The sequence below is a fragment of the Hemitrygon akajei genome, chromosome 1 (assembly GCF_048418815.1).
Source record: "Hemitrygon akajei chromosome 1, sHemAka1.3, whole genome shotgun sequence".
In the NCBI taxonomy this organism is placed as follows: domain Eukaryota; kingdom Metazoa; phylum Chordata; class Chondrichthyes; order Myliobatiformes; family Dasyatidae; genus Hemitrygon; species Hemitrygon akajei.
Genome location: NC_133124.1, coordinates 212,423,435 through 212,441,151, shown reverse-complemented (window position 1 = coordinate 212,441,151; position 17,717 = coordinate 212,423,435). Strand labels below are relative to the sequence as shown.

General features: G+C 43.0%; 1 protein-coding gene across 4 annotated transcripts in view; it reads left to right on the top strand.

Annotated features, from left to right (window-relative positions):
• LOC140735263 (tetraspanin-15-like) overlaps positions 1-17,717 on the top strand; it is a 240,030-nt gene that overhangs the window by 188,727 nt on the left and 33,586 nt on the right. For 3 of the 4 annotated variants that reach the window (XM_073060147.1, XM_073060128.1, XM_073060120.1), the window contains one exon: positions 818-934. In XM_073060147.1, the coding sequence (XP_072916248.1) occupies positions 818-934 (117 nt within the window). Of the gene's footprint in view, positions 1-817; positions 935-15,589; positions 16,035-17,717 lie in introns of those variants that run through there. The other variant, XM_073060138.1, reaches the window with a different exon arrangement.

Below are 17,717 nucleotides of genomic sequence, written 5' to 3'. Positions count from 1 at the left end.
GAATTATCAAAGTGGGGCGCTATGGGAGGGGTGTGGGACAGGTGGCAGAGGAGGAATGCCAGGGGTGGGGTTTGCAGACACAGCCAAAGGCAATGCAATTTGATTCAAAGCTATTGGTTTATTGAAACTTACAGAATGTCTCTCTGTGCTTCCCACTCCCTTCCCTCTCTCTTACCTTTCTTCCAACCATGATTCCCCTCTCCCTGCCCCCTTCCCACTCTCAGTCCACTTTTCTCTGTGTTTTTTTTTACGTAGTTCAGTCTAGTTTTTGTACTGTGTCATGTAACACCATGGTCCTGAAAAATGTTGTCTCATTTTTACTGTGTACTGTACCAGTAATTATGGTTGAAATGAGAATAAAAGTGACTTGACTTGACTTGAATAGGGATCTATATCAGAATCAGATTCATCATCGCTTACATATATCAAGAAATTTGTTTTCTTTTGCAGCAGCAGCAGTACAGTGAAATGCATAAAGTTACTACAGTACTGTGCAAATGTCTTAGGCACCCAAAATATATAAACTGTATGTGTCTGAAACTTAGGTGCAGTTCTGTAATTATTTATTGACTATTTGTTTGTCAACAGGTTTTCTTGTTTTGCACATTGGCTGTTTTCAGTCCCTGTTTTCCACGGATTCTGTTGTATTTCTTTGTTCTACTGTAAATACCTGCAAGAAAATGTATCTCAGGGCAGCAAGTGCTGACATATTTAGACTTTGATAATAAATTAGCATTGAACCTTTAACATTTGTTAACAGATACTTTAAAAGAACTCCTTGTCCACAATGCTGAGCGATTATTGTTGTTTCACACAGCGTTTCGAGGTTGATGATATCATCCATGTCCGAGGCTGCGTAGATGCCATCAGTTTGTGGTTTGAGGATAACGTCAGCATCGCAGTGGGAATACTCGCAGCCATTATCCTACCACAGGTAACCTCTTGATTTAATTGTTGTGCTCATAATCTGCTGTCAGAGAGTTAGAGCAGTTCCTAAACATCAGACGCGTCATATAGCTACCAGAATTCACTTTAGCCCTGGAGCATATGCTAATGGTGAACAGCTTACTTGGGATATAAACCCCATTCTTCTATTATCTTTCCTGAATCATTCCTTCTCCTCGTTCATGAGGCACCCCCTCCTTTCATGGCCAGTCTCTGGCTGCCTGGGTCTTGGTAGGGTCCATCTTGAGATTGCCTCAGGTTGGGTTGTTTGTCACTCATTCCTTCTCCTAGTTCACGAGGCATCCCTTCCTTCCATGGGGTCTGAAGCCTCAACTTGGGCTGATTGTAGATTATTACTTATTTACTTACTGCCCCATTATGCCATTGGTGTTTAGGGCATCGATGAAGGTCCTCTGTTTCTGGTGGTGTTCAGGGCTTCCTTCATCACGTCAGTAATTTCCTCTCAGTTTTCACTACTGTCAGTCATGCAAGTCCTGGTGGAGACTCGGGAATTTCGTCACACTCAGATGTCGCAGGATTTTTCATTGCTTTACCAGTCAGTGTTGTCAGCCTGGAGGACCGGTGGACCGCTGTCTGGCCCCTACCCTTTGACCTGTTTGGCATGACTGACCCTACCAAGAGCCAAAGCACAAAGCCCTGACTCCAGCCAACATAGCTCTCCAGGTCATTGAGACCCACGAGCCTCCAAACCCTATGTCGAGCTTGTGGTGTAGAATATTAAGAGTCAGAAAAATCCATTCCAATGGCATTGACACATTACACATTTTGCAGGAGAGTACCGGTATCTTGTTGAGGTATGGGGTGTAAGTACTCCGTGGGATGTTGAAGAAAGAGGGTGCTGGTGATCTGTGCCGTCACAAGTTTAGGACCATTGCTGAAAAGTATATGGACAGATGATGCAGTAACCAACACTGTGGTTCAAAGAGCAAAATGGATGGGAAGATATTTTAGAAGAAAGATGTTGGAATTATGCACCAAATGCAATGAAAAGCTTGCGTACTGTTCATACAGATCTGAGGTGCAAAGGGAATTGGAAGTCCTCTGCAGAATTCCCTAAAGGAAAATTTGCAGGTTGAGTCAGTGGTGAGGAAGGCAAATGCAATATTAGCATTCATTTCAAGAAGACTAGAATATAAAAGCAAAGATATAATGTTGAAGCTTTATAAAGCACTCCTGAGGCTTCACTTGGAGTACTATGAGCCCCTTATCTAAGTAAGAATGTGCTGACACTGAAGAGGGTCCAAAGAAGGTTCACAAAAGTAATTCCGGGATTGAATGGTTTGTCATATTAGGAGTGTTCGTGGCTCTGGGCATGTAGCCACTGGATTCCAGAAGAATGTGGGGGGATCGCATTGAAACCTAGCAAATATTGAAAGGCCTCAATAAAGTGGATACGGAGAGGATCTTCCTTATGGTGGGGAGTCTAAGACCAGAGGACACAACCCCAGAATAGAGAGGCATCCATTTAGAATGGAGATGAGGAGGAATTTCTTTAGCCAGAGAGTGATAAATCTGTGGAATTTGTTGCCACGGGCAGTTGTGGAGGCCAAGTATATTCAAGTCAGAGGTTGATTAGTCAGGGCATGAAGGGATACAAGAAGAATACAGGAGATTGGGGCTGAGAGGGAAATGGATCAGTCATGATGAAATGGTGGAGTGGACTTGATGGGCTAAATGGCCTAATATTACTTCTATAGCTTATTATCTTATGGTCTTCTGATCAATTCATTACACATTGTATTGGCATAGTACAAGGTAAAACAATAACAATGTGGAATGAAGTGCAACAGACACAGAGAAAGTGCAGTGCAGGCAAACTGCAAAACGTAAGATCACAATAAGGTAGATTGCGAGGTCAAGAGTCCAACCTATCATACAAGGGAACCATTCAATTGTCTTATAACAGTGGGGTAGAAGTTGTATATGCTTTCATGCTTTTGTATCTTTTGCCCAGTGGGAGTGGGGAGAAGGCAGAATGCCTGGGGTTGGTGGGGTCTTTCATTATGCTGGCTGCATTAATATAAAGACGTTCTGACAATCTATTGGTATTTAATATTGTAAAAGAGAGAATATGGTTGAGCAGTGCAGGACAGTCATCTTGTGCTTCTGGTTGGATGTCATTTTAGCTCTCTTCCCCACCCATACACTGACCTGTCCATCTCGGCCTTCTCGGTTGACATGGTGAAGCCAACCTCAAACTGAAAGAACAGCGCTGTATTTTCAGCTTGGGTAGTTTTCAGCCCAATGGTGTGAGCATAGAGTTTTTCACTTCAGACAAACCATACCCCAAGCGCTGTCATCCCACACACTCAGTTGTCCACTTGGGTTTCTTCTCTCTTTGTTCTCCTTTCCTATTCCCTCCCTCTGCCCCTTACCTTCCTGGTTCTGTCTGTTTATCACTCCCTGTCCCTTATCTGGTTCTACCAAACATCTACCAGCCTCTATCCTACCCCCATTCGTACTGTTACATAATGACAATCTTTCCTTCTGCCTTTCATAGTAAGGGTGTCAAGGGTTATGGGGAGACTGGGGTTTGGTGGGATAATAAGTCAGCCATGTTGGAATGGTGGAGCAGACATCATGAGCGGAAAGGCTTATTTCTGCTCCTATGTCAAATGGCCTTGTGGTCTGACAAACACAAGAAATTGTGCAAATCCAGAGTAACACACATAAAACACTGGAGGAACTCTGCAAGTCAAATAACTTCTGTGAAGTGGAATAAAGAAATGACATTAGATTCTGCCTGGCCTGCTGAGTTCCTCCCAACATTTTACGTGTGTTACTTTCCCCTCGCAATCCTGATGCAGGGTCCTGATCTGAAATATTAACATGCACCTTGCCTCCACAGACATTATTTGACCTGCTGAATTCTTCCAGCATTCATTTTGTTTTTCATTCTGAACGAATCCAGTCTTATAAAAACTCATGATAGTACTTATTTAGTTACTCCCTGTTATGCCCCTGGCATTTAGGGCAGCAGTGAAAGTCCTCCATCTATGTCTGTCCTTGGTTGCACACAGATATAGAAGGATTCTTCATTGCTGTTTCCATAATAATCTTTTTTTGATCAGTCAGGATTGTTAGCCCAGAGCTGAACTCCTGAACCTAGTGGACCGGTGGACCACTCTTAGTCTGACCTCTACCCTTTAACCTGTTTGACATGGGTGACCCTAACAAAAGCCAAAGCTCAAGGCCCTGACTCCAACCAACATAGCTCTCCGGGTCATTGAGGCATGCAAGTCTCCAAACACAACGACATGGTTGTGGTCTACTTGGAGATTATATATATATATATGGTCCTCTCAATTAACATGACATGAATACTGGGTATTTTAACAAACTGTATTCTAAAGCATGAACTATAATTGCCTGTACACTCTCTTATGACATTCTTTAAATATATTCCTTAGGGTGGCATTTTTGCAGTCTTGATGAGCTTGTGAGTTTTGAATTGTTAAGCTAAATATTAGTGACAAAGTTGCACGTTGAAAGCAATGCTATGGAAGTATACAGTTGAATTTTGTAATGGTCCTATTGCTGTTCCTTCCCCTACAACACTTGGTCATTGGTTCTGTCCAGTCTGAAGGGAACTGACTCAAAATATATCATCATCGTCGTCACATGCCTTGTCGTATAACATGGGCGATTATGGTCCCATGATCATGATTATTCTTGGCAAATTTTTCTACAGAAGTGGTTTGCCATCAAGTTCTGAGCAGTGTCTTTACAAGACGGGTGACCCCAGCCATTATTAACACTCTTCAGAGATCGTCTGCCTGGTGTCTCTGGTTGCATAACCAGGACTTGTGATATGAATCAGCTGCTCATATGACCATCCACCACCTTCTCCCATGGCTTCACGTGATTCTGATCGGGGCGCTAAGCAGGTGATGCACCTTGCCGAAGGGTGACCTGCAGGCTAGCAGAGGGAAGGAGCGCCTTACACCTCCTTAGACAGAGACTATCTCCGCCCTGTCACCCGTCCAAAATGTATAAAATATGAAATTGGGGAAGATCACCTCAACAGATGAGCTGAAGCTAAGGGTGTGAAAATTGCAGTTATGAAACCAGAACAAACTTGCATAGTGCTAAGTGAAATTTAACATTGGCAGAATCAGAATCAGGTTTAATATTAGGAACATATGTGCCTTCTTCATAATTGCATCGATATGTTGAGCTCAGAATAGATCTTCAGAGATGTTAGCACCCAGAAACTTGAAACTGCTCACCCTTTATCCCTCAATGAGGATTGGTGTGTGTTCCTTTGACCTCCCCGTCCTGAAGTACACAATCGGTTCATTGGTATTACTGATTCTGAGTGTAAGGATGTTGCTGTGGCTGCTGTATGCCTCCTCGAGCACCATCTGAGATTCTACCGACAAAGGTAAAAGTCTGTTTGTTCAAATCGGGGCTTCGATTTCATTTCAGATTCATTGCTTTGTGACTCTAGCTTGAAAAGCCACGAGCATATTTCGTGAAATGTGGATTTTAGATCTATGGGTGCACTGATGCTGAGCACAGGCTAATCAATAAGTATTTAATTAAAGCTGTGTATATAAAGGAAGAGTCACTTGTAATCTGCTTGGAGTGATACCACTTCCTGTCTGGGCTTTGAAAGCTGTGCATTTTTGAAGGTAGCATTCCTCATCTCGCGTGGCCTTCGGCCTTCGCGTGGAGGTAGTGTTCATGGGCTGTCCAAAAATTTAATTAAAAGAATCACCAGGCAGGGTATAAAAAAAAAAATTTTTTTTGTTACTTTTGATTTCCAGATAGATTAAAATTAGTTATTAAAATAAAACTCACATCTTGTTCATTCAGAAGAGGGATATTTCCAGTACACTGAAGTTGACAAATCGCCCTCTCCCTTCTTAACAAAAAAAACACACACACACACACACACACACACACACACACACACACACACACACACACACACACACACACACACACACACACACACACACACACACACACACACACACACACACACACACACACACACACACAATCACTTTACAAGTTGTAGGGAATCCCAGGATGTTAGAGAGGGGCAGGTCCCTCTAACATACTGTGGCAAGCATTTGGTCCATGATGACAGACGAGAAAAGCGTGGTTAACTCAGCAGCTGTTTTTATTGCGATACACACAAAACCAGACCAGGCGCTATGACACAGGGAGAGAATCAGTCACATACAGAGAGGGGTGGTAATTATCACACACCCTGGTTATGGTCAGGGAGAACCTCAAACACATGCAAAAATGTAACACTAAATGAACTTGAACATCCTACCATAATTCCACAGAAGCATTTTACCACAAGAACAATAAATAGCGCTGGTAATTAGGAAATCTGGGGCAGGCCATTGACCATACCCTCCCCCTGGAGCACCACAATACTGTGAATGGTAAAAGGGAAGAAGCTGTTCCTGAAATGTCAAGTGTTCATCTTTAGGCTCCTGTGCGCTCCTCCCTGATGGTAGCATTGAGACGAGGGCACGGCCTCGTTGCGATGGTCCTAAATGATAGATACCACCTTCTTGAGGAATCACCTTTTGAAGACATCCTTGATTTTGTCGAGGGTTGTGCCTGTGATGGAGCTGGCTGAGTTAGTAGCCTCTTATAATCCTTTGCATTGGAGCCTCCATGCCAGATGCTGATGCTCTCCACAGTATATCTGTGGAAATTTCTCGAGCCTTTGGTGATGTACTAAATCTCTACAAACTCCTAATGAACTATAGCCACTGGCATGCCTTCCTTGTGATTGCATTAATATGTTGGGTCCAGGATGGATCTTCTGAGATGTTGATGCCCACAAACTTGAAACTGCTCATCCTTTCCACAGCTGACCTCTTGATGAGGATCGGTGCATACTCCCTCGACATCCCCTTCCTCAAGTCCACCCTCTGACTCTCAATACAGGGGCCCCTCAAGGCTGCATACTGAGTCCCCTCTTTTACTCCCTGTATACCCATGACTGTGTCGCCACCCACAGCTCCAATCTGCTAATTAAAATAGCCGACGACACTACATCGATTGGCCTTATCTCAAACAATAACAAGGTGGCCTACAGGGAACAAGTCATCTCTCTGACACAGTGGTGTCAAGAAAACAACCTCCCCCTCAATGTCGCAAAAACATAGAGCTGGTTGTGGATTACAGGAGGAATGGAGACGGGCTAACCCCTATTGACATCAATGGATCTGGGGTTCAGAGGGTAAACAGCTTTACTGAGGCCCTCACAACAGCGCCTCTTCCTCCTCAGACAGTTGAGGAAGTTTGGTATGGGCCCCCAAATCCTAAGAACTTTCTACAGGGGCACAATTGAGAGCATCCTGACTGGCTGCATCACTGCCTGTTATGGGAACTGTACCTCTCCTAATCGCAGGACTCTGCAGAGAGTGGTGCGGGCAGCACAGTGCATCTGTAGTTGTGAACTTCCCATGATTCAGGACATTTACAAGGACAGGTGTGTAAAAAGGGCCCGTAGGATCACTGGGGACCCAAGTCACCCCTACCACAATCTATTCCAGCTGCTATCATCCGGGAAACAATACCGCAGTATAAAAGCCAGGACCAACAGGCTCCGGGACAGCTTCTTCCACCAGGCCATCAGACTGATGAACTCACGCTGATTTGTGTGTACTCTGTATTACATTGACTGTTCTACTTATTATAAATGACTATGATTGCACATTGCACATTTAGACAGAGACGTAACATAAAGATTTTTACTCCTCGTATATGTGAAGGATGTAAGAAATAAAGTCAATTCAATTCAGTAAGTTCTTAGTTCTTACTGATGTTGAGTCCAAGATTATTTTTCAAAACCATTCAACCAGCCATTTGATCTCACTCAGTCCTCACTGAGTAAGATAGAGTGGTTGGGAACACACACCAGTCCTCATTGAGCGATCAGAAGTGGAAAGGGTGAGCAATTTCAAGTTCCTGGCTGTCAACAGCTCTGAGGATTTATCCTGGACCCCACATAACATTGCAGCTACAAAAAAGGCAGGGCAGTGGTTATATCTCCTAATGAAATACAGTGAGACGGCAAACTGGAACTGAAGTCCACAAGGTTCGCTCTGCCTTCTTAGCCTGTTGCTCTATCCTGTATGAGTGGCCCTTCATCACTGTATATTCTAGCCACTAGTTCACACTACAAGATCTGCATCCCTGCTGGTCCCCTGCCCCTTCCCTTTCGGTTCTGCTTGCGCTCCACACTGCAACGTCTGCACCCCTTTTGACAATCCAGTCCAGATCATCCTTCTGCTTCCGGACTAATATCCGCCCCCTGCTACCACATTCCCCTACACAGTTTACTCTCCTTCCAGCTAGTTGTACATTCCTGGGTTAGTAGCCCTGAGGCTCTGCCCTGGTTCACCCCACATGATCTGCTAGGCCGTCACCCTTGTAGGTCCACCCAAGATACTCCTTGTCCTCTCTGTGAGCTACTTTGACATAATATAGGAATAATACTACCAAATTATTCCAATAATTGAAAAGGTTGGGTGCAGGCGGCAGGGCCCAAGCCCAAGAGAGAGGAACGGGCCTATGTTTGGCCATATACCGAAGCAGACTTGGGGCCGAATTCAAGTGGCAGGGCCTTGGGTACAAGAATGAGGAACAAGCCGATGATTGACCAATTTAAATGCCGGGCCAGATTGAAAAGTCAGCGTGTTGGGGCCTGAGGCAAGGGTCGGGCTGGTGTTCAGCTCGCTGCTCCTCGAAGTTTACTCGTCTCTGCGCTGATCTGAGGCTGTGGCCTACAACTAGCGGGCTCCTGGACTAGCCGTAGTGATGAACTGGCTTCATGGCTGTGGACTCACTTTCGTGAACTTTAGTTCTGTGTGTTATTTGTTTACTTTTTAAATGTTTGCATGTTGATTTGGGCATGTTGGGTGTTGATGGTCTTTTTTTTTAATAGGTTCTATAGGGTTTCTTTGTTTTGTGGCTGTTTATAAGTAGATGAATCTCAAGGCTGTATATAGTACACATACCTTGATAATGAATGCACTTTGAACTGCACACTGGAGTTGCATCTTATGCACATACCTGAACAAAGATTCATCTCCACATTGCCAGTGGCTTCGATTATCGCATTTTCAATTCTCTGTCTCACCACATTCTTTCAGTGAGAAAATTACCAACATCAGTCATGCAGCAGTGCATAGATGTGTCAGATAGGCCACCGATGTGTAGTTCACAATATCTGAATTGTGCATCCTCCGCTGAAGACATAGGAGCAGTATTAGGCCATTCAGCCCATCAAGTCTGCCCCACCATTTGATCATGGCTGATTTATTTTCCCTGTTAACCCGTTCTCCTGCCTTCTCCACAAAACCTGTGATGCCCTTACAAATCAAGAACCTATCAACCTGTGCTTTAAATATAACCAATGACTTGGCCTCCACAGCCATGTGCGGCATCGAATTCCACAGACTGACCATGCTCTAGCTTAAGAAATTCCTCCTCATCTCTACTGTAAAGGCTTATTCTTCTATTCTGAGCTGTGCCCTCTGGTCCTTGAACTCTCCCACTACTGGAAGCGTATTCTGCATGTCCACTCTATCTAGACCTTTTTAATATTTGGCAGGTTTGATTGAGGTCCTGCTTCATTCTACAGTGAATACATGCTAAGAGCCATCAAACACTCCTTATATGTTAACCTTTTAATTCCTAGCATCAAATTCATTAACCTCCTGTGGACGCTCTCTAATGCATTGTTTTATAGATATGGGGATCTAAACTGCTCGCAATACTCCCAAGTGTGGTCTGACCAATACCTCATAAAGCCTCAGCATGTCATCCTTGTGTTTATATTTCTATTCTAGTCCTCTGGAAATGAATGCATTCCTTACAACCAATTCAACCAGCAAATTAAACTTCATGGAATCCCAATTTGTGTGTGATTAACTGAACAAGCATCATCCAAGTTTCTGGATATTTGTTTATTGAGATACAGCACAGAATGGGCCCTCCTCTGCACCCCCCAGCAACCCACACGGTCACGGGGGGAACATGAAAACTTCTTACAGACTACGACGGGAATTGAACCGCTATGCCTGTATTGTAAAGCATTGTGTTAACCGCTATGCTTGATGTTGGCAAGGTTGTTTTATGGGCTGTTGTTTTACAATAACACGAGGCGGCATGGTAGAGCAGTGGTTAGTACAGCGCTTTACGGTACAGTCAACCTGGGTTCAATTCCCGGCACTGCCTGTAAGGAGTTTGTACGTTGTCCCCATGACTGCGTGGGTTTCCTCCACCTTCCAAAGACGTATGGGTTTGTAGGTTCATTGGTCATTGTAAATTGTTCTGTGATTAAGCTAGGGTTAAGTCAGGGGATTGCTGGGCGCCATGGCTCAAAGGGCTGGAAGGGCCTATTCCATGCTGGATCTCAATAAATGAATACCAATGAGATGCTTGTTCCCATTTAATATGGGATTAATAGTTTGTGTATCCCAGAATATGTAACTTAGAAAGAGCAATTTCTTATACATAGTGTAGGATTGTAAGCTGGCTGTGTTAGAACACACTTGTCATCATGGCATGATGGTCACCACTCTTGCTGATGACTCAGAAGGCTCACAAGACTTGAGCAGGAACATCTTCATTGCATCAACGAGGCAACACTCTGCTATTGGATCCGGAAATCCACCCAGGTGGATTTGCAAAATATCTTGTCTCTATATCAAGGCTTCCAAACATGGGGTCCACAGAACACCCCCCCCCCGCCCCGCTTAATGGTATTGATCCATGGCATAAGAAAGGTTGGGAACCCCTGCTCTATATCAATGAAAGATAGAATGTTCTCCCTTCAGTCCCAGATACAGTTAATGCCTTGTCTTGTTCAACAGTACTCAAAAGAAAATTGCCATCTTGCTGCTTGTGGATGTTTGCTCTTAAACATTATTCTATATTCGTGTGTATTTGGCTGTAACACTTTGGTATGTTCTAAGACAACTAAAAGCTCTAATGAAGATTAGTTTGTCTTCCTTTACGATGTGCTCAACAGTTTCTGACTCTACATTTCTGACATTCAAAGACATGAGAAATCTTTCCAATCTCTGTCCTGAAGATGGTGGGGAATTTGGCAATGGAAGCAGAGTTCAATTTAGGGCTATTAAGATACCTGAACAAAATCCGAGGTCTTAAGAAGTTTTCTTTTGGGCAGGCTCCTTGGCTAAATGAAGTGTTCTGCAGGCTGAATTAGCAGTGCATAGCTTGAAAGAGAGTTTCTATGCAATAAGGTTCATCCATCATCATCGAAATGCAATATAGCTGTTTTGTATAGCTGATGGCATTCAGCCTTCAGGGTTCCTCCTGCCTTTTCACTCCTAGTGATGTGTGCTGGTATTTGATAACCTGCCTCAATGGACATGACGTTGAGTAGATTATTTGCCCTGAAGAGTGTGCACTGAGCATTTGTTCATAGTCAGTTCTCTTAAAACTAAAGAATGATCCAACAGTCATACTGCTAGGTTATTAGCAAAGATGGAAAGGGCAGACAGGATGACAAGGAAATAAACTAATGAAGTCATTCAGCTCATTTTACTGCAGGCTAATGCATCACTCTCTTCATTGAATAAATATTACTCAGAAAATCAATATAAATCTGGACCACGAGGAATTCTGCAGATGCTGGAAATCCAAAGCAACCCACACAAAGTGCAGGAAGAAATCAGCAGCTCAGGCAGCATCAATAGAAAAGAGTAAACAGTCAATGTTTCAGGCCAAGATCCTTCATCAGGACTGATTAAATCTGAGCCTGTACTCATTAGATCTTAGAAGAATGGTGGGAGGGGGAATCTCATTGAAACCTAAAGGTTCTAAGGTTCATTTTATTATGAAAGTATTATATGGTGTATAACTCTGAGACTCTTCTTTTCCAGGTAGCCACAAAACAAACTATGCAAATCAGTGCAAAGAGAAACAGCAAACCCCATTCGTCCTGCACAAAAAAAAACAGCAACACGATCATCAACAACCCCACAAACCCCCTCCTCCCACACAAAACGCAACAAGAACATTGGTCCCCAAATCTCCCTCCCCTGCACAAAAAAATAACAAAAACGCAACAAGAACATTGACCCCAAAACCTGCCCTCCCCCAACAACAACTGAACCTTTTGACCATGTCTGCATGCTTTTTATGCATTGAGTTGCTGCCAAATGATTGGCTGATTTGATATTTGCATTAACGAGCACGTGTACAGGTGTACCTAATGAAGTGGCCACTGACAATATGTCATAGAGCCAGTAGTTTCAATTACTTTCATCCCGGCTGACATTAGTTTTGTGTACAGCTATTTAAAGCTTGCTTTGTTTCACAGTCATTTATTCACTTGGCTTCACTACCTCTGAACTTTTGGAATATAAGCCAGTTCAGCTCTTCTCAAAGACAAGTGAATGCAGCCATCTGCCTGTGTTTGAACAGTCTCTCTCTCTTTCTGGCTCAATTATGCCAGAGTCTTGGGTCTTGGGCAAGGTTTAATTGATGCTGCTTATAGGTTGGACTCTGAAGTTCATGTTATGATGTGTATCTGGTTACTTCTTTTGAAATTGCTATCTTGTGCAATTTGTATTGGGGCAGACTGGCTGTGCAGCGTGCAGTTAACGAACGACACAGCACTAAATTACACTGAACTGAGCTGAACTTAATATTCATAGACTATTTCAGTGACTTTGTGGTTTGATGTTTTACCATTTGCATGACTTTTTTCTGCACATTGGGTGCTGGATGTTTTTCTTTGAATGGGTTCCATGATGTTTCTTTGTTTCATGGCTCTCTGTGGGAAGATGACTCTCAGGGTTGAATACTGCATACATACTTTGATTAATTAATATACTTGGAATCTTTGGACAGATTGTGTATTATCTACAGGGGGCTCTGGTTAATTAGGCCACATTTTGAGCCAATTAAGCAACTGCCCCAATTAGCCGAAGTTTCATGGAAATAGTTAAAAGGCATAACAAAGGCAAACTAGCCTTTAACTGAGTAACAAATTATGAATTTAAACGAAATACAGAACAAATTAGAACACTATCAATGCTTCCACAGTACTATAAAACTATGTATTAGTTCCTAATAGTTATTAACAGAGGAATTCATCTGCAGTGTTCTTTTGATTGACTGTAAATGATCAAAATTAGCACAATGCACTTACTTCATTTCCTTCCTGCATAAAGTCAAAATTTAAAAAAAACAAGATTAATCAAAAATCGCTGCTTTTTGAATCAACATCCATTGGCCCAAGTGGATAACGTAAAACATGCACATGCAATTAACGCTATTTAAAAACTGTTCGCTCTGTAATCTCTGACAGCTGTTCCTGACGTCTCCAAGCCTAAATGCTTGAAACCAAGCAAGACATTTCTGAGTTGTCGTACTGTTCATTTCTCAGCAACTATAAGTGACAAAAATCACTGCATTTTGAACACAAACACAGCCAACTAGCGCAACTTAAAACTAATCACTCTAAACATGGTGTAGTGTCTAACAGCCACACAATGTGCACACAGCTGATATCTGTTTGGCAACAGTCCCCTGTCCCAATTAAGAGGCATAATGTCCCAAATAAATGAAGGGAATCCCAGCTATTTTAGTGATTTTGTTCTTTTGTTCTTTGAGAGTTGTTTCAAATAACCTGCTGCCCCAATGGCGCAATTAACTGGAACCCACAGTAGTTCTTTTTGCATTAGATTTAAGTGGTGCGTGTGGCTTTATAACCTTCTGCAGAACTGAATGCAGTGGCTTTCCTTGCTTTGGTAATAAACGCACCCATACATGATAGCAGTAATAAATATAGTACCCATAATGACATCTCTGTCAGTGTATAAGATGTCCAATTAGCATAACAGATATTCCAATATCCTACAAGTGATTCTGCAACATTCTTTGACAGCATTGCTTCCTGTTAACATTAATCCTGAGGCAGCTCATAAGCTAAAGTAGATTTTTATCTTTTCACTGTAATGTCTTTTTGGCTTTTGTCCACATAATTGTACTTCCCACAGAGACCTGACGAGTCCTCAATAATCTCAGTAAACTCCACTTTTTGAGAACTCATGCCATAACATTATAAGGCACAGGAACAGAGTTAGGCCATTCAGCCCTTAGAGTCTGTTCTGCTGTTCCATCGTGGCTGATTTATTACCCTTCTCAACCCCATTCTCGTGCCTTCTCGTCTTAACCTTTGATATCCTTACTAAATAAGAAGTTTTCAACCTCCGCTTTAAACATACCCAATGATTTCACAGCCATTGTGTATGCCTGTACAGCTGTTTGTGGCATTGAATTGCACAGACTTGCCATGCTCTGACTAAAGAAATTTCTCCTCAACTCTGTTCTAAAGGGACACCCTTTTATTCTGAGGCTGTGCTCTCCTGTCTTAGGATACATCCTCTCCACACCCACACTATCTAGGCCTTTCAATGTTCAATGCCAGCCCAAAAGGAAGATCAAGCCGTGCAAACTTTGAGGATAGTCCCTTCCCTCTATCACGCTAGAATGGCTCGAGCTGATTTTGTCCCTCTTTGGTTTGCTGCAGCACTTACAGGGCCAACAGCACCAGGGGATCGTGAGAGTTACTTATTTTTTATTTATTAAGATGCAACACGAGATAAGCCTAATGGGTCCTTCGAGCCATACCGCCCAGCAATTCCCTGATTTAATCCCAGCCTAATCACAAGACAATTGACAATGACCAACTAACCTATCAATCGGTACGCTTTGGACTGTGGAAAGAAACCAGAGAACCTGAAGGAAGACCCACGTAGTCATGGGGAGAGCATACATACTCCTTACAGGTAGCAGCGAGAATTGAACCCGGGTCGCCAGTAAAGCATCGTGCTAACCACTGCACTACTGTATTACCCGAGCTATGATAAAAGACTCAACCCAGTTAGGCCCAAGCACAATTGTACCTCATGTTGTTCAGAACAGTCTGCAATAAAGCAGATTTCAAGTCAGAACCCGAATGCACGTGCTAGTTGCAAAATAGGTAAGAGTGTTTCTGACTTGGACCACCAGAATCCACCAGACCCAAGGATGTCAGCATCAATGGATTGAGTTCAAGAGTCACAAGGTAATGGTGCAGCTCTATAAAGCTCCAGTTAGACCACACTTGAAGTACTGTGTTCAGTTCCGGTCACCACATTATAGGAAGGATGAGGAGGCTTCTCAATGTAATTCACAGTTTTTATTATTATGTATTGCAATGTACTGCTGCCGCATAACAACAAATTTTACAACATATGCCAGTGATATTAAACCTGAATCTGATCGAGTCTGGCCCAACATTTACTAAGAACATGGCTGATCTGATTGTGGCCCCCAACTCTACATTCTACATTGTGATCCCCCAACTCTATCTACCTTTGATAAACTTCCACCCCTGTACATATTGTATCTATCTACCCCTCCCTCTCCAGTCATTCTCTCTTCCCCTGTCCCATCAGGCAGAAGGAACAAGAGCTTGAGACACCTACCAACAGGGTCAAGAATAGTTTCTATATTAATGTTATCAGACTCTTGAACGGTCCTCTCTCATGCTAAAGTTCAAAGTACATTTATTATCAAAGTATGTATAAATTATACAACATTGAGATTTATCTCCATATAGGCAGCCACAAAACAAGAAACCCAGAAGAACCCATTAAAAAGAGACCAACAAATACCCAATGCGCAGAGAGGGGGAAAAAAACCCACAAATTGTGCAAACAATAACAGCAAGCAACAGCGTTCAGAACAAAAGTGAGTCCAGAGACACGAAGCGCGGAGCAGGACCACAGCCTCTGCCTCAGTTCATCACACTTTGGAGCAAATTGTCACAGAGCTAAAGATGGTGTCCCGATCCACCTCATCGTGGTGGCACTTCATTTGCCCTCCTGCTTTGCACTTCTTCTATGGCTCCAGCATTATAATCTACATTTTGTTTTTTATACTACCTTGATATATTTATGTACAGCATGTAACGTTCCATCTGGATGACATGCAAATAAAAGTTTTACCCTGTATCTCAGTGATGTACAGACAGTGATAAGCCAATTACCAATACCAAGTCTTCAAAAGGCTTGGCTTCCATTACCTATTGAGGAGCAAGTTCCAATGTGCACCAAGAGTAAAATTTTCACCTTCTCTACATTTCAATTCATTTTTAGACTCCTAGTGACTCCTAGATCTAGAACCTCCCTCAAGAGGAAGCGGCTTGGTATGGCAACTGTTCTGCATTGACCGCAATAAACTGCAGAGAGTTGTGAACACAGCTCAGCACTTCACCGTCCAGCCCCCCTCCACCCTACCATGGACTCTGTACTTCTCACTGCCTCAGTAACCCAGGCAGCAAATTCAAAGACCCCCACCACCCTGGACATTCTCTCTTCTCCCCTCCTGTCTGAATGGGCAGAAGGTACAAAAGCCTGATAGCAGATATGACCAGGCTCAATGACAGCTTCTTACCCCATTGTTTCAAGAGTATTGAATAGTTCCATGATAAGATAGACTCTTGATCTCACAATCTACCTCATTATGATCTTTCTCCTCATTGTCTACCTGCATTTTAATTTCCCTGTGGCTGGTACACATTGTTCTGCATTGTGTTAATATTTTAGCTTGTTCTACCTCAGTGCACTATGTAATGAGTTGATCTGTATGAACAGTATGCAAGATGAGATTTTCACTGTAGCTCACTACATGTCAAAGCAATAAACCATTTCCAGTTCCCATTCTAATTCCAAATGTTCTCTCCACATTATATTGTCAAGACCACTCAGGATCTTGTATGTCTCACAGTGACTGACACAGCGAATGGTAGGGCAAGAGCAAAGGGACCTGGGAATAAGTGACATCACAGGTACATTCATTTGTTCGTTCATTATATGCCGTGTCATATGACATGGGCGATCGTGGTCTTTCGATGACCATGATTGTTCTTGGGAAATCTTTCTACGGAAGTAGTTTGCCATTGCCTTCTCCTGGACAGTGTCTTTACAAAATGGGTGACCCCAGCCATTATCAATATTCTTCAGAGATTGTATGCCTGGTGTCAGTGGTCACATAACCACTGCTCATTCGACAATTCACCACTTGCCTCCATGGCTTTACACAATCGGGGCTAATTTGGTGCTGCACCTTGCCGGCTAGCAGCGGGAAGGAAAACCCACACTTCCTTTGGTAGAAATGCATCTCCACCCCCACCATCCCTGTGACACATTGGCCTTCATAAATCAAGACATGTAGTACAGAAGTTGATACATTATGATGAAGTTATACAAGATGTTGGTAAAGCTGACGTTGGAATATTGTGTGCAGTTCTGGTCACCTACCTACAGGGAAGATATCAATAAGTTTGAGAGAAGACAGAAAAAAAATTACAAGGATGTTGCTGGGAGCTGAGGATCTGAGTTATAGGGAAAGGTTGAATAGGTTAGAACATTTTCCCCTGGAGCATAGGAGAAAGAGAGGAGATTTGATAAGGGTATACAAAATTATGAGGGGTATGGACAGAATGAATGCAGGCAGGCTGTTTCCACTGTGGCTTGGTGAGATTCGACCTAGAGATCATGGGTGTAGGGGGAAAGGAGAAAGATTTAAAGGGAATCTAAGGAGGACCACAACCTTGACATAGTTATGAGGCTTGCGTGCCTCAGTGACCTGGGGAGCTATGTTGGCTGGAGTCAGGGCTTTATGCTTTGGCTCTTGGTAGGGTCACCCATGCCAAACAGGTTAAAATGTAGATAACACACACAAAA